Genomic DNA, 18,140 nt, shown 5'->3' with positions numbered 1-18,140 from the left:
TGTTGCTGTTCCAAATACAAAAAACAAGGAATCTTTTGCTTTGATAAATTTTTAGTGTCATTTCAGCTGCCACAATTCACTTTAAAACCACTATAAACATTTGCAGAAGTTTTGCTTTGAAGCTGTACATTCTCATAAAACGATCAGCTGACATCAATGAATTAATTTATTCTAACAAACAACTTTTATTATGAAAGTTATGTGAACTCCCACTGTAGCTTCAAATCTCTAGCAGTTCAGCTCCAAAGTTGGAAGGAATCCTATATGCATATACCAACACACACAAATAAATGTAGGTTTATATGTTATGACATAATGAAACAGTTGGTTTTATCAGCCTGAGCAAGCTGAACTAGAAAACACTGCTAAAGCAGAAAACTTGTCACCCCATGCTGACCCTGCCCTAGCAAGTATTTACACAGTTATATGTAACTTAAGTGGGTCATTTCCTATTTAAGTCCTATTAAGATTAATAATTCTAAATACACTGAAACCTTAGAAATATTTGAAACCTAAACATTATTTCTAAAGGACTTTGAGAGGTAGCTGTTTTCCTTCACCATTTTTATTCTCTCTGACCTCAATGCTAATTAGTTCAACTGATGTGTACCATCTGTGAAAAAAAACCCTACAAGTATTTCTGGGAAAGACAGGAGAAACCAAGAAAGATAATTGCCAGATCAAAGAATAATCTTCACTTCACTAAATCTGCTCAGAGATTCCTTCTACTTCTCTGTGACACTTCACCGCTAATGCAGAGCTCTTTAGACGTGAGGCTGACCCACGCAGATCCTGATTTCTCACTTGGTTTGCAAAGAAAAGTGCCAGCTCAAAGTCATCTGGGTGTGGAAGGCTTTTGAAAGAGAGATTAGAAATCTTTTGGCTGCAGAGCCCTCAGTTTGGGCTGAAAACAACAGAAATTAAGGACCATAAGCAAGTGTATAAAAGGTGTATGAGAAAGATACACACTTGATTTTAGAGCTCATTTGAACAAGTAGTTGTCTGGGTTCTGAACTTAGATACTCTGAAAGGAGTTCACTTTGTATTTATATTTATATTTATATTATTTTATATTATATTTACATTATTTTATATTATATTCTGTGCACGCACAAGTTATGGGTAGAATACAAGTGCCAATCTTTACATTCTCAGCATTATAAAACTCAGACCCACAAGAGTGAATGGAAACGGCGTGACCTTTGTTTTCTAGAATCAACACTGCATTTCTAGGAACAATTGGAGATAACTTTGCAAAGCCTTTATAAAAGTTATGAAGGATTTAGAGGGCACATAACAGTTAACCCCCAAACAAATTTTAGAGTTAAATCCTTGTGCAGAGCTTTGAAAAACTGCCAATTACTGATGCTGTCTATGGAGAAACAAATTTTTTATATTGGCTAATATTCTCCCTTAGTTGCCGCTGTGCTGTGCTACGCTTTTTCTTAAATTTAATGCCACTCAAAGTTGGTTCTGAGAAACAAGATTAAAGCCTTTAGACAAGTAGGAAGGATTTATACTTGTAATTCCAACATTACCCATTCTGTGATTATTTAAAGAAGGAATAATAGGTAGTTGGTCTAGAAAAAAACCTCAGTGATACATTTAAATTAATATGGATTTTAAAAAGCTTACAGGCTCTATTTGCTGTCTTGAGAGCAGGCTCTGGAGGGACAGCTCTTGTCCAGAGGGTGCAGCAGTGTGCAGGACACTGGTGTGCACACATTCTGCGCTGCAAGCAATTCTTTTCTGCATAGAGCATATGGCAGGAAGAGATTCAACCTGTCGTGCACTGAGGGCAGAGAAAGGCTTGTGGTTTTTTACTACAAATTATCCCCTCTGGTGCTTGTTTGCCATGAACTGGATTGCAATGTAATTACCTACCTATTTTCGACACTGCAAATAAATATCAGGTACTGCAATGTGTTCTCCTTTTCCCTGCATGCAGTATTAGGTATGTTTGCCAGAGAAAACATGGATTTTTCAGAGTATTTTGTCCCTGTTAAATGCCAGAGCCATCTTTGACACCACCATAGATGGGAGCACTTGAAGGAAATTAAGGAAGCCATGAGAAAATTTGGATCTTCTGTTTCTCCACTGCAGTGGAGCTGGAGACGGGTATGTGTCAGGGCACGGCATGGTGCTACCTTGAGGCCAAGAATCTTGGGGAAAGTATGTCAAGGGAGCTGCCCTGGGTTCATTCTGGGAAGAGACAGCTTCAGTCTACAAAGATTTTATTCATCACTGGAACGTTTTCCAGGTACACTTCCCACAGATAACAAGCTGTACCACACAGCTAAAACAGTATTTTTTCTCTTACAACTGATGAAACTTTCCTGCATCAGCCCATTGCCCTGCCTGTAGCCCAGTTTGTCATTCCTTAATGCAGCTTTTCTTTCTTGGCTCAAGAAAGCACTTGTTTGCATTGTCCTGATCTGTGTGGCTACAAAAGGCCGAAGTGCCCTTAGATTTACTGTTGTGTTTTTGACCAGTGGTGATGAAAGGACCTATGCTGGATCTTTGGCAGGTCCAGGTTTGCCAAGGGAACAGAAGTCTAGGTGAGGATCAGTTTCTTGCACTGGCTGCAGCTGTCAAAATTAGTTGAACAGTTCACCTTTCTTGGTCCTCCTTTTTATCCTAAAGTTATTGGTTTATTGTTTACCAAATGATAATTGCAATAATACTTGAAAGCTATTTACTACTAACCTTAGGCTAAATAAATACAGCTTTTCTTACTGATCTATCTCTAGGCTTGTCTTCAATAAGATTTGTTGTGCAGCACACTCATAGCAGAATATGACCTTCAGTCTACTTCAGTAGACTTTTATAAACTTTTCAGAACACTTCAAATGCCAGTGATTTGGTACAATGAGCATGTTACTGCCAACAGCAATAAGTTCTGAATCCAAACAGAGTGAACATTCACATAAAATCAATTGCGTCCTTCACAGCCAGAAGGAAGTTCTGTGGAAGCCACTTGGACATCATGGAGAATTACTTCACTGAAAGGGTTGTCAAGCATTGGAACAGGGTGCCCAGGAAGTGGTGGAGCCACCATCCCTGGGAGTGTTCAGGAAACAACTGGATGTGGCACTTGGTGTCATGGTTTAGTTGACAAGGTGGTGTTTGGCAAAGCTTGGACTCCATGATCTTGCAGGTATTTTCCAGCCTTTATGGTGCTTTGAACAGCAATGCTGGTCCACGTCCCAATGGCCCAGAGCACAACCAAACTGAATGTGTACCTGCAGAGAACTGCAGGCGTACTGTAGTATTGGGTTCCCCTGCTCCAAGTGATGCACTGAAGCTCTGTGTCAGGATTTCTCTTTTTTAATGGGCAAGGAGTAAGAGACAATACCCTGACTGTATCACATTTACATCCTTCTTTAGACCTGTCCAGTTACTTTTCTAAACATATGTATCTCAGAGGAAAGAGGGCTACGGGTTTATTAATTTCTTGTCTTCTGTCCATGAAGAACAGAAATTCAGCAGAGAACTGGTGAGGTTTCTGTGCCCTTCATGAACTGGGATGCACCTCCTGGTTCCCCTTCAAACTGATGTCACCAAGTCCATCTTGTCTGAAACACATGATTTCTATGTATACAAAGGCAATAAGCTAAAAAAACATTTATTAGGAGCACAAATGCAGCAAACAGAGGAAGTCAATTAGTAAATAAAACGTGAAAAAACCTCACATACCACAGTTCTCTGTTTAAGTAACCCCTGTGGCAGTTAGAAATCAAAGCCACGTCACACAGTTTGTTAGCCAGAAGAGAGTACACAGGGCTACAATTTACCTAGTGAGAAACAGTTCTGGGAATACTGCAGCTGATGTAAAAAGAACCTCAAAACAGCATAATAAACAGTGTACCAACACATTCCGCCTCTCTCCCTTTATTTTATGATAACAATTTTTACATTAAACACAACTCACAACTAGGTAGGTATCAGAACTAAAACTTACAGCGCACAATTAAGCAAAACACTTGTTTTGTGCACCTATTGAAAGAAAATGGTGGGTGTTCTTCTGCTAACCAGAAGGCACACAGTGTTTTGTGCTGAGAGACTCTTCTCAAAAAAAATCCAGAAAAAGAAATCATATCATCTATCTACTGAAGCATACATATATATGAATGAACACACTCTCTATAATATGTTGATTTTATGTATATAAAGATATTTTTCAAATAAGATGCGAATGTTATTGGGATGGGATATTTTACACGACACTTCTAAAAGTTCTTTTAATCTTCTAAACTTTAGGTCATACAATGCCCTTTGTCCAAACCACTGAAGATGTATTATTTTAGTGTCTTCCTTGACAGGAGAGGTTTAAAAGCTGTTACTCCCACAATCACCATTACTTCTAGAATCACAAGTGGATTTGTTACAACACTTGTTTTTCCTTTTTCTTTCCTTCTGCAAAGCAGTTAAAAATGCAGTAATTATCAAAACCCACTAACAAAACTCTAGCATTAGAAAAGGCCTTTCTCGTATTACTGGTCTGGTTGTAACAGTGATCTTCTACTCTTCCGTACAGTTTTCATATGGATGGTCAAAGAATAAGGTTATGGTCATATCTCCAGAATTCTTTTACTGTCTGTGAAACTCAAGAGCTAATTCAGACAGAAGGCTACAGTTCCTTTCCCCCAAGTTCAGAATTGCCTTCATATACAACCTTTTCCTCACAGTTTCAAAATTATTCCCACAATAGATGGATGAAAAGAAAAATTACTATTGTAAAGAAACCTTCAGACTCTTTATTCTTATTATTGGTTTACGACAAATATTAACTTTATCTCATTGATGTTCGCTACTTCAGAGGAAGTTCTCCAGCTGGCATTTTGTGTGAGTTACCAGAAGCAAGCTTCTAGACCTGTTGTTAAAGCCTACCTCATCGTCATCATTCTGCTTGTCTGTTTTAATGTGTGGCACAGAACTACAATATAACTGCAGTGGTAGCCAAGCCATTGCCAAACTGGTAAAGACATGGAAGTTCTCAAGACTAATTTAAATAAAATAATTATTGAGCAATGCACAAAAAGAGTTGTTACTTGTCAAGGCAAGACAGAAATGAAGGATATTTTTTGTAGTTAATATATTGAAAAGACTTAATAGGGAACCAATAGTAGGTCATAAATTTGTATTGCTGGAAAGTAAGGCTATGTTGAACAGTATTGACAACAAATTATGAAGGAAAGAACACCGTACCTTCTTATTTTGGTTCACAGAAGCTGAGAATTTGAGGGCAGGTGTTTTAGAAACCTATTTGACTTAAACAATTTTAAACCATTTTATTTTGAAGTCAAAATACATTATTCACAGAATCACAGAATGGCTGGAGTTGGAAGGCACCTCTGGAGATCATCTAGTCCAACCCCCCTGCTAAAGCAGGGTCATCTGGTGCAAGCTGCACAGGATCATAACCAGGCAGATTTTGAATGTCTGCAGAGAAGGAGACTCCACAGCCTCTCTGGGAAACCTGTTCCAGTGCCCTGTCACCCTCAAAGTAAACAAGTTATTTCTCACATTATTTTTGAAACCATGTGATCCAATTTCCCACCAAATGCAGATTAAAGAACATTACCTCTTTGAGGACTATGTCTGTAATGAAGACAAACAGTAAGAGAAAAAGGAAGTGAGGAATTACCTCTTCCACAGGTGACACTGCAGGCTGTCCACTCTCCATACTGCCAGAAATACTCTGGCTCTCCAATCTCATTCTCATTGCTTTCTTCTTTACGTACAGTGTATTCATACTCAATTCCAGGGTTAGTTTCTTGAAAAAGTAGCTGGAAAGAATGGGGTTTATTACTTGTTTGATTAATAATCTACTGGCCAAAAGCTTTCGAAGTGTGAAACTGGAAGAATTAAACCTGCCCATTTTGGAGTCTGGTACCAGTTCAGAGTAGCAGACTTGCAGAATTTCCACTTGTATGTTGACAGTGGCATACATGAATCTTTCAAAGACACAGTTGTTTACCATGCACTTCCGCAAACGCAGGGGGGAATAAATGGGTCACCATAATTGGTATCCTATTGACTATAAAAGATAATCCAAAGTCCAGCCAAAGCATCCCTGTGCTGCTGATTAAGAGTTATTGCCTATCCCCATTACAAATTATAATTTTCCTACCTTCTGAAATAGCTGTTACAAAACAACCATTAAGTCAGAAAATTACAGATGCTATTCAGACACTGCTTTGATATTATTTTTCAGTGTTTCTGAATTAAGAAGAAAAATTCCAACCGAGAAGAGGCACTCAAGAAATTTACCTCAGAGGAAGAAAGTAAACATCATCAAGGGATAAAAGACTTCAGCAATTAACTTTTCTTCTCAATTGTACTAAAAGTGAAGACTGAGCACTCATTAGTTTTGTCTTCTCATGAGACATTCAAAGTGTGAAAGTGGTCTCCCATCACACCCCTAATACTTCTTTTAATTGCATGGTGGATATACAGGCAAACAAGCCATGAGAGATACTTTCAAAGACCAAAGGGCCAATTCCTACTTATTTTTTCAAGACTGACAGAAGCTGGTTATGTTTAAGTTAGAATCTATAAAGAAACAAAAGAAAACAGCCTCTGCAGACATTATATGGATCAGTTTCACTTACCATAAGCTATTCTTGCTCCATGCAAGCTGTCACTGCGGTCAGCTTTCCCTAGCTCTCACTGTTCACAGCCTGACATCAGCTCCCCTTTTGTGACAACTTATTTTTCATCTGGATCCGGGTCACATCACAGCCATGTGATGGTCAAATTTGGTACAAGAGACAAGAAAGTTTGGGCAGAGGACTGACCAACTATAGGTGACAGGATCTCTGTCCTAGTGGCACTCTTTAAAAAATATGAGTATGATACAGGATGTATTTTTAGGCAGGATGAACAACCCTCAAGCAAGGTGCTTAATTCTCTCCAAAACAGCTCAACTATTTTTTTCAAGACAGCACATTAATAGTGGTTTGTACACCAACATTATATATTTTCCCAGCCTCAGTTTCAGAACCCCAGCACATTCTGCTGCCATCCAAATGAGCAGGTTCTTCTTGTGATCTTCTGCTTACCTGAATCCATATTGATTCATTGGTGGGTCCTGGAGCAGTCAAATTTTCTAGATCCCCTATTCTGTCGTACTGAAATATTGTGCCTGCCACTTTGTATTCGCCATTCCACTGGATGATGAAGCCTCCATTCAGGTAGTACTTTTCTGGGTCTTTGCTTCGCACAGCAAGGAAATTTCCTGATTCTGCAACTTCCATGACTTTGATTCCCCTCGCACCTTTTGGAATTAGCCCAATATCAACATATCCTAAGAGACACGAAAAATTCATGGAGGTGAACAACAGAAATGTCACTGCATTCTACTTATTTCTAAGATGATTAAAACATCAATCAGCTATGCTTGAAAATATATACAAATGTGCTATCTCAAAGCTTGTATTTCAGTTTGCTAGTAGTGTGACTTTCCACGTCAGGGTTTCTACTGTCAGCTGGGGAATAGTGTTTAGGCAATGCCAGCATTTAGGCATTGAGAAGGGATGCAGAGGTGAATGACTTTCAGAGCTGTACCAGGAGAAATCCACTGCACAGATGAGAATCAACATTCCCATAACCATACCCAAGGCTCTGGAATGCTGCAATCTGGAGAAATGCCAGGGAGTTCCAGCAAGTTAGCAGTCTGTTGTGGGAAAGGTTTTTTTGATTTGCAAAGAATGTTTTCATCTGTAAATGTACAGGTATGCACAGAATTCCACGTACCTTCTCTTAAGGCATTTAACTTCTCTGTGACTGCTTGCCTTACAAAAAAATAAATGAATGTTATTCAAATGCCTCAAATTAGTACTATAAATTGAACACATTTTCATAAACTACTGATTTTGATAACAAAGTTCAAGAGCTCTTCACCTGTTAAGAGATGTATGGTCTGTGTGTTAAGAATTAATCTAGAGCACCTATTACAGAAATTTGTTCACATAACAGGCAATATGTGACATCAGGCTCTGTGCTTCTCACCTTACAGGAAACTGCTATTGTTGTTGCTACTGGACTGTAAAAACAGGAAGTTCACATAGATCCTTGAACAGAAACTCAGTTAGCTTTCTTGTTATTGCCCCTAGCTGAGCCCTAGAAATTAGATGGGTGACATTTCTATATGCTGGTACACTGGGAGTGTGAGCTGCATTTTGTGCTGGTTTATTTCAGGACTGGAATATGAGTTCCTCAGTTCTCATCACACACTACCGAGGTCATGAATTAAATTCTGAGACTCACATCCTGTTCACCTTTCTTGTGAAATGAGCTTATCACCTTTGGTTACTCACTCACATGAGTGAGATAAACCACACTGGGCATGCTAAGCAATCTTCAGTATCAATGTTCTTCACCTACCAGAAATATTTATGTGCTGTACAACAACCTGCTGTTCTAAATAAGTGCCCGAGAGTCTTTAACATCTGAATTTTATTTGCAGCTCTCTTGTGGTGTAATAAATACTGGTTAAAATGTCATATGCTGCTTAGAGTACAAAACAGAATCTGTCTGCTTCAGGTCTTTCCTAATTACACTGATAATATATAATTACATATATGAATTTCCAGTGATCGATGTTTAAGAAGGAGTGTTTTCTGAATGTTACCTTTCTCAAGTCTCACAGACTGACTGTGGAAATTCAAACATTTCAGTTTTTTCTAAGTGAATGAAGTAACAAAATCTGGAAGCTCACTGAATGACTTCTATTATTCAGGAAATCAGTGGTCTAGGTCTATTGTAAGTAACCAAGTCTAATGATTCTACCAAATGCTCTATTCATTCAGTGCAGAGAAGACATATTATGAACACAGTGTGTGATTATGTAACTAAAGTCTTGATTAGAAGGCATACTTACAACCAGGACAAATTAACACGGCATGGAAAATCTTAATTATGTCACATCCTGACAGCTTGGCTTTGCGATGCTTATGTCCTTTTACAGTAGGGTTGGGTTGGGGTTTTTTTCTGATGTAATTAGAATAACATTTATTCAAAACACAAAGCATAAGAACAATAAAACAATTTTTGTTTTGTTGCAACACAAAAATCTATATATCCCTTCAAGATTTTGCATAGTTATTTTTGTCTGAATCACCTGCTGCTGCTCATAAACCTTATTTTAAATGTATTGCAACTGTCTGGTAAGGGATGTTACCATTTGCTCTGTGTATCACATTGCCTTCTCCCTGGCCCTCCTCACCAGCTAAATTACTTCCTGATTTCCCAGAGCCTCTTGCTGATTCCCAATAAACATTATCTGATTTTGAAAGGAAAGCAAATGACCAGCAAGCTTTTGAGTTTGTCCCTCAACATAATACATTTTTGTTTAAAAATCCAGTGAGTGGTGTTTATGTAATTGTTCCTGGTTATGGGGTTTCATTTGATAAGGATCTAGAGATCCCAGATTCAGTAACAGTCAAAATGTCAGCTGTCTTACCTACACACTGGGCTCATTAAATCCTGAAGCAACCCTATTGTGGGTGCTTCTGCACACCTGTGAATTGGCAACTCTCAGATGCTATTAATCCTTCCCTTTTGAATTAAAATTAAATCTATATGCTCCCAACACGAAACCCTTGTTGTATGCACAGCTCTACAAGGACTAAAGAACTTGTTTCTCTTTTCCCACTTCTGTGAGAAAAGAGTAATTTTACTCAGGCCATTAGCACAGCACTGCAGATCAAATGATGACCAGATCTCCTTGTCACAACAGTTCACTTTCCTACTCTCCAGCCTGTTTTATCTGAAAGCCTCTCTTAAAAATACACATTCCTGAGGCACAACTTTCCTCTATGCCAGGTTCCAGACACTACCATGACTTCTTCGCCCAGGCTTGACCTTCTTGCTTTTCCATGCCCTGCTCATGCAGCAACCTTTCTGCCACCAAAGTTCAGCTGAAGCAACTTCAATGATTTTCAAACAAACCCCTTGAAAACAAGGGGGGTAATAATAGTGTCAACAGCTGAGACAATGTGTTCCCATGAGACCTCTGGTTTGTTTTCCACCATGAAACTCCAAGAGCAGCCATTACAAAGATGATGCTGTCATTTCTGTGACTCTCTTGGATGCCCCTGAATCACTATTCCTATTTTGCATCCATGAAAAAAACAAAGAATTTTAAGGGAAATGCAAGTAATAATACAGATTTCAAAACTTTTCCTTCTGATCATGAGGCAGTAAGATTTCTAAGACTTCTACAAAGACATCTTCTTCAGGTAAAACTGATCACCCTGCCCTGCAGTGAAAGGCTGAATTATTAAAACTATTTCCTAGCATTTCATTAGTTAGACATGGCAACTGAGTCAACTTGCACAGACAATACACAGTGCTGCAGCACTTGACCAAGAAGGGCCTTGCTGGACTGAGGTTCTGAACAAAGATTTAAATCAGAATATATTAGCTTTGGCTTTGTATTTTTTCTATGACACTGAACATAGAAAAACGTTTCAAATCTTCTTTGCTGGTGACTGGCAGCATGCTTTGATACAGTTTTGTTACCTATGCTGAATTTATATCCTGAGTCTGAAGTCTTTATGTTTACATAAACTGTTCAGCAGCCACTCTGCTATAAAATCTGACAAACCACTGACAACACATCTGTCAGACACAAAAAGAAGACAGATATTCTGAACAAAGCCTTTTGCCTATTCCCAGTTGAACACCTGTGCACATCGGTGAAATCCACACATTGTCACGAAGAGACCACCAATCTCTGCCCTTCCTTACATTTTTCCTTCTTTTTGTCTGCAATGGAGTCAATGTCTATAGAAGGGAGAGAATCTCCAGAATCAATACATTTTTTAATGAATCTAAAGAAAACATTGAAATAATTTTACTTAACACTCAGTATCCCTCAGCAGTATCTGTCAGTAAGACTGACTGAATCTTGTGGCAAGGAAAACCTAAGTAAATATAAAGCACAAAATGAATTTAAATAAAAGGTACTTATCCTCCCATAAGTTACAATACTGGACTTTTTATGTAAAATTGTTATTCAAAAATAAAGTTCACATCTTTAGCCTTGGAAAGCTCACACACAGTCAAAGGCAGAGTGAATTTTAGATTTGCAGAAGCAAAAGATCAGAGGCTGAAGGATTACTGTTGTATTGGAAGAGAGGGAGCTCCAGATTTTCTTTTGAAAGTCTCACATACATATGAAACCTGCAGTGCTGCAGGATTGCAGTCGTCTTCACAGTTCACCTTTGGGACACAGAGAGAAGGAAAGCAAACTCAAGTACAGAAAAAAACCCTGAAATATTAAAGAAGCTTTTACCCCAAACTTTGGAAAATCTGGTCAAACTAGCCCTAAGTTAGTAGCACAAATCATACTTGTGCAAGGCAGAACTATTTTATTTGAAAAACCCCACAAATCCAGAAGTCAGTCAAAGGCACTCACTGCAGTTTCCCGCTCTTCACTACAATGGTACCAGTTACTGATCTTGAGACTTCTCATCTCTGCATCAGCCTCTTTCTTTAGCTGCAGACCGTACTCCAAGCATACTCTCCAGTGCCTCATCTTCTCACCTCTCCCCCTCCTGCCCTGGTTTTCCATTGAAAGCTGTTCATCCTAGCTGCCTCTTCACCTCCAGCTCACCACCATATTTCTTACTCAGTTTTAGTCTCCCACTCCTGCTTCCAGACTCTCTAGCTCCCATTCATCCCACACAAGTCAACTTAAAGCCTGAATGTCTCGCTACCATCAGTGAAGACAGGCTCAGTCCTCCAATCGCTTATTCAGACCACTTCAGCCCTGCAGGGACTCTTCTCCTCTTTATGACGCTTAGAAATGAATCCCCAAGATGCTCACTCCAGCACTTTCTTGGTGCTTTCTACTTTACAGAGATTAGGTCCAGATTTTTCAAGATGGCAAATTACATTCACTTTGTAAATGCATTTGCTATTTTGGATTTTATTGTTAACTGCATAACTTGCACAGGACCTGTTGGGTCTCTAACAATTTTTATAAGACAAGGTGTACTTAAAAAGCACAGAGCAGGCATTTCTTTCTGGCAGAAGCATGATTCACTGAAACACCCGTTTACAACTTCCCACGCAGATGATCACTCAGTTTTCAACGAGAAACACTTTAGTCACTTTTACATAGAGAAATGACTTCATCAACGGAAGAATTTAAAAGAAGAACCTGTATTACCAAATCCTTCACTTTGATTAAACATCATCTTCACTGTACGACAAGCAGAGCCGTCTCCCAGGCAAACTCCACACTGGTCTTCTGTTGCATTGGAATTTATCTCATAATCACAGCCAACAGCCTAGAAGGAAAAACAGTGTTGGAGTAAATGTGGTGTCCACAACAAATTCTTGCACTTCTAAGAAGGGGAGGAGTGTAGCTCCTGTATAGTGTATTACACCAAGGTGAAAAACAAACTAACAAGCAATAACCATTACCATGTCACAAAAAACACAGTAGTGACCAGTCACTTGAGATGGAAATGTGCCACCCAAATGGCCTCAGTATCTGGGACTGGCCCCAACATCCAGGATTTGTGTCTGCTTTCTTACGTCACAGAGCTATCCACAGGTTCCCAGGAACACAATGCAGTAACAGAACTGAAATCTCTGCCAGCTTTTTGTGGCCATCTGACAACACAGAACCTCTACTACAGTCAAACCCCCCTAGCAAAGAAAAACTCTTCAGCAGGCATGAAGTTTTATATCAATGGTTCTTCAGCTTGCCAGCACAGGAGCATGGATCAGGATAAAGTGAGTCAAGTGGATCAAGTTCTAGTAAAGACCGATTTTCCAGTTCATGCTTGCTACAGGGAGAGAGAAAAGTTTATTCATACTGAGTCAGGAAAAAACTTCATCCTTTCCCAACCCAAAAATTCTGTGCTCTAATGTCATTAAATTTCAACACAATTTTCATTTGGTTTTGGGATTTCTTTCCTGCCTCTCCTCAAAAACAAGCAAGGTTGCAGAACACAACCTAACATCCAGCATTCAGTGGCTGTTAACAGTATCTAAGACACCTGGAGGTCTGTGATGTAGATGAATAGCCAGAAGTCTGGTAGCATGTAAAGGTTTTCTCAGCTGATTTTTCTCAAAATAAGCTTTCAGGTGCTATACCTGCCAACTTCTCTGACACCCTCTTGATGTATGAAAATCTGGGTATTACCTCTTTTGATGTTGACCTTATTTTACCTTCAATACATCAGCTACTGTAATCTTCTGCAAGCTTCTGACAGGAAAATCCATCTATGAGACTAACCTAGGTATACAGGCTCCTGCATTCTTCAGTATTTTTCTATCATTTTCAGCTTAAGAAACACTTTTTGTCTAAGTGTCAGTGATTTAATGAACAATTAGAAAAACCATGAAAAACAGAAGCAAGGAAAGGCCTCAAGCTACAGATGGTGGCAAACTGCATCACTGTAAAGAAGATTCAAAAAAAAGACTCATCCATCACTTAATGCCAATACACACCTAGCACCTTTCATACCAGCCCTGAAAAGTCATAGCCATGTCAAAAGGTTCTGCAGCAGTCTTAGCTTCCCCCTCCTTTCAGTGAAGGCCACTTTCAAAAAATGAAAAGTTTCGTAATGTCTTGCACAAAGACAGATCCTGGCACCAAGGACCAAATTTATGAGCAGTACAGAATGTTACAGAGATAAGGATATATTAGGAAGGTGAGTAACTTTTTGCCCCCAAGTATGCAGCTATTTGACCAAGGATGGATTTAATCAACTATTCAGAATACACAGATGCCACTGCTACATGAACAGGATGCTTCTTTATCTTGCCAGGAGTCCAGCTCTGTCTCTTCACCTGTTGTCTACAGATGCACTGGAGTTTATGTTTAACACTTCCTAATAATTTAAAGAGGCTGGAGTGTTGCTGTTTTCTCAAAGTGATGCATTCTGCAGTACATCTACTGTACTATTACTACATCTGTTAATCATCTGCAAACAGTGAAGTCATAGTTATCTGGTTTATTATTAGACCAGAGAAATAATCAGACAATCTGGAGAGTCGTGGAAGTTTATTTTCTATACTATGAACATGAACAGAAAGGTGGGGAAAGTCTGAAGAAGGAACCCTTGTGCTTCATGCTTTGCTATTAGACAATATCATTAATGACTACAGAACACTCGTGGTTTTGAAAAGGTTTCTGTCCATCTTTATTTGCTGTGCATTCTTGTTTGAGAAGCTGCACACAGAATTAATTTATCTAGTTCACACAGTCAGATACTTTGACATTAACATCACTGAGCATACTTCCCTTCCAAGTACTGCGTAGTGTGAAAATTCCCGAAGGTTTAACTAATTAGTTCCGAACTGCTGCAGCCCTGATTCTTACTGAGATGGAAGCACCACAGTATCATCACTTCCCTGCCTTTGGGGTGCCAGTCCATGCTTCTGCATGGGCTCTACTTCATCAGCTCGGTCACAATCAGCTCAGATCTCTCCCACTTGACCATGCATTTCCTTTAGCAACAGGTCTGTGGCATCAAAATATAACATCTCTGTGATATGAAGGGAATCCCTTTGTCCCTTCCAACAATAACAGCAGTGTATTTCAGTGTTCTTCTGATATTTGAAACAGTTTGTATCTGATCAGACATCAGCCTTACCTATACATGCAGTATTTCTATTCATCCTTGGGGTTCTGGAATACCCAAGAATGAGGCAAACAATTTACTGTGCAACAGTAAATAAAGCCTTTGTTTTATTCCCCAGCTCCGGGCTGTTGGTGGTGCTGTCATGACCTTCATATCTAACAGCAGGGCCTCATCTTACAGAGCCATTAAAAACCATCACAAAGTAATATTCTCATGTGTCAGAATAAACAGCATTCATTTACTCTAAATATATTTCCATGAACTTTAATTTCCAGACCATATTTTCCTTTATCACTCCAGTGAATAGCATATTATTTTTGGAATAATTTCAAGATGCTTCATTCCTCTTTCTACTTGCTTTCCTTTTTTATTTTTATTCTTGTGGACACTCTTGCCGTATTTTCTAAACATGCCTCAAACTCTCCAGAAGGTCAACACGACACATCAGTGTGCACTTGCAGTCCAGAACTAGATGATATTTAAGGTCCATTCCAACCTGAACCATGCTATGACTCTATGATGAGTTTCTGACAAAGAGCTGTTAAAGAGGATCTGGAGGTTAATGCAGGTTATAAAACAGGAAAGAATATCAGCAGTAATTAGGCTCTGATTTTTTTACACAGACACGTCCTTGTGCACTCTCTGCCAGGGAACCATGCTGTGTTATAGGAACTGCTGTGTGCAACAGCATGGGCAACACAAGTTAGCATCCCTCCCTGCAGCTTTTTGCTATTGCCCCACTCACCAACAGCCTTTTTCTGACACAGCTGAGACCAGCTTTGTTTCTGGTCACAGCACACACTGCAGAGGCAGATGTAATGACCTGAACTGCCTCGCTGCATTAAAGGAAGGAGAAACAATTTATTTCCTGCTGCTCAGTGCCTAAAGGGAAAACAGCCAGAGATATTGACCTTTTTCCATTTCCAGAGGGAGAGGCTTTTCTGTCAGATTGGCAGTGGGGGGCAGATACAAAAAGTTCTTGCTGTCACTGAAGGGTATGGCCTGGATGTACTGCCTGAATATCCATTATGTGAATGCTACATAGAACTTTAAGGTCTTCCTCCCATTTGTCTCCCCCACTTAGTCTTCAGATAAAGAAATCATGTTCACTTCTTGTTGGCCATGACATTGACTTGAATGGAGAGAAATGTGTCCTGATGTCAGTAATTTATCTTGTAATTTATCTTGTAATGAGTCTGAATCAATGTCCTGTTGCAGTAGCAGCGGGAGGAGGAAGCTGAACCATAGTGAGAAGCCGTAAAGCTAAAAATCCATACACAGAAATACATAAAAATCCAAGCTGCATAATCTGCTTTTCAGCAAGGGAAGAAAATGGTTCCCTACCTAGAACTACACAGCTGTGTAATTTTCCAGTGCAATGTTAGTCTCTCAGCATAACAACTGTGAATTACCACAGAGAGCAGGCCACAACTCTGCATGACTGAAGGTCGGTTAAGCGTATCAAAATTCTTTACAGGAGACAAAAGGTTGCTAGAAACATCAGAGATGCCAGATCCATCCTCAGCATCTGCACACTCCAGCGCAAAGAACATGTAAGGCTTCTGTTGGTGTGACCCAGCCCACTGCGGGGCTGGGGCAGCGTGATGCCAATCAATCCCAGCCCATCCCCTGGATCAAGTTTCCCAAAGAGGCAGACTCAGAGGGTGGGTCATGGGGCGGCTCAGAAGCCTAAGCTGCACCCCCCCTCTGGGTCCAAGCCGCCTCCCCCTGTTTGGGAAAATTCTCGGTTACTTGGTTGTTCACTGGTTCTTTGTTATAACTCCCGCCTCTCAGTTTCCCCCAGTGGTTCTTGTTATATTGTATCCTCCCCCTGGCTTGTAACTCATTGGTTGTTTTCCCCTTTCCCCGAGGTTTTCAAATTCCCTGTAAAACTGAGGACAAGCCTGGGGGAGGGGTCCCATTGCATTCCATCCCTTTCCGAGCTTGTTCGGGTTGCGAAACTTCTCACAATAAACCTGTTAGAAGCCAGACCAGAACAGCCTCTCTCTTCCTTTGTCTCCGAGCTAATGTGAGCCAATACCATCAGCTCCTGCCGTGTTTCCCTCTGCAAAGAAGCCAGCTAGCCAGCTCAGCCAGCAGCTCTTTTCCTGATGCCGAAGTCGCTTCTGCAACGCACAGAAGTAACGCAGCTGGGCTGTCTCTGACCTGGGGCACGCCAGAGTTGGTGCCTCAAGCACCACACCCTGCATTAGGCTTCACTTTTAGATGATGTGATGGCTTGTACATATCAAAAATGTATGTTATGTACGTATCAGTGCTAAACATACTCTGGTGGCAGTATCTTCACTCATTAACACTGGGGGAACAGCTGACTCACCTAATAAGAATTAAGAATGCATTTGTGATGTATAATTTAAGCTCAGAAAGACATGCTATGTGCTTTAAAGATTTTCTAAATAAAAGGGGAAAAGTGACAATTGAAAAATGAGTGCTGAGGAATACAATTAAAAAACAAACTAGTCATAGTACAGCTTGTTGATTTGAGATTAAGTTACTGATAGGTCTTTTCAGATCTCCAGACAGAACTCTTCTTCTGTGTAAGGTCAACTTTGAGAGAGGACTCAGCTATTTTATAGGCCAGGCCTTCAAATGAGTTAACAATTTTAGCTTGTCTTTGAATTAACAAGTTCTAAAGGAATACCATGCTAACAACACCACACTGTAAGCCTTCCTTCAGCACGAAGGCAAAGGCAGCACTTCTAAAAAAGTAGAAGATATTGGATAAATTAAAAGGATCAAATGAATCAACGGTCTGTCTTGTGCTTACTCCTCACATGAAGATGCACACTGTGGCTTTGTCAGGCCAGCTAGGAAAGTATCCAGTACACCTCAGGTAGCTAAAATGAAGCATCTCAAACCACATTTAGCCATCAAAGTAAGACCAATTTCTCTGATTGCTCTGAACAAATTCATGACCAACTGCAAAATCAGACTGAAATCAGATTAATTTAGAAGATGAAGTTCTTTATTGGATCTATCTATCTTGTTTTGACATACCCAGTAGGAAAACTCTGAACTCGCTTGATAAAAAATAGCTACTCTACACACCAATCACGTGAGCAATATAGACAGTGGATCTAATACTTTACTAATTTAATTTTTTTCTCAGTTTCAGACCAAAGTGAAGTGTTATTTTAGTACTCAGGACAAATGTGCTCTTGTGAGATACAGTTCTGAAAACCAGAACAGTTTAATAGATTAACATTCGTGAATGCCTTTTCCATATCATTAGCAACATGTTGCAATCAAACTATGACAATAATGGACCAGACTAATTATATTAAACACATTTCCAGATTTATTCTCCATGACCTGTAATGTACCTATTGTGTTTAGCTAGCTGGACTCAAATACTAATGAGTTAGATGACGATATATGAAAAAGCTTCTCCTCAGGTGTTATTCTGGGTACCTACTTCAGCTAAAAGCATGCTATCTTTCAATACTGTGAGCTATTAGGGTTACCTATCCATCATTTGGTCTCATTTTGCATGGCTGTATTGTTCATTCC

The 18,140-nt window shown here is 39.6% G+C and overlaps 1 protein-coding gene across 2 annotated transcripts in view; it reads right to left on the bottom strand.

Annotated features, from left to right (window-relative positions):
* Positions 1 to 18,140, bottom strand: part of ADAMTS12 (ADAM metallopeptidase with thrombospondin type 1 motif 12) — a 159,050-nt gene that overhangs the window by 30,588 nt on the left and 110,322 nt on the right. For both annotated transcript variants that reach the window (XM_048291834.1, XM_048291833.1), the window contains exons 14-16: positions 12,182 to 12,302; positions 7,065 to 7,309; positions 5,648 to 5,789 (exon numbers count right to left, since the gene is read on the bottom strand). In XM_048291834.1, coding sequence (XP_048147791.1) covers positions 5,648 to 5,789; positions 7,065 to 7,309; positions 12,182 to 12,302 — 508 coding nt within the window. The remainder of the gene's footprint in view (positions 1 to 5,647; positions 5,790 to 7,064; positions 7,310 to 12,181; positions 12,303 to 18,140) is intronic.

Source organism: Corvus hawaiiensis, chromosome Z (genome assembly GCF_020740725.1).
Source record: "Corvus hawaiiensis isolate bCorHaw1 chromosome Z, bCorHaw1.pri.cur, whole genome shotgun sequence".
Taxonomy (NCBI): Eukaryota; Metazoa; Chordata; class Aves; order Passeriformes; family Corvidae; genus Corvus; species Corvus hawaiiensis.
This window is presented reverse-complemented; position numbering and strand designations above follow the sequence as displayed.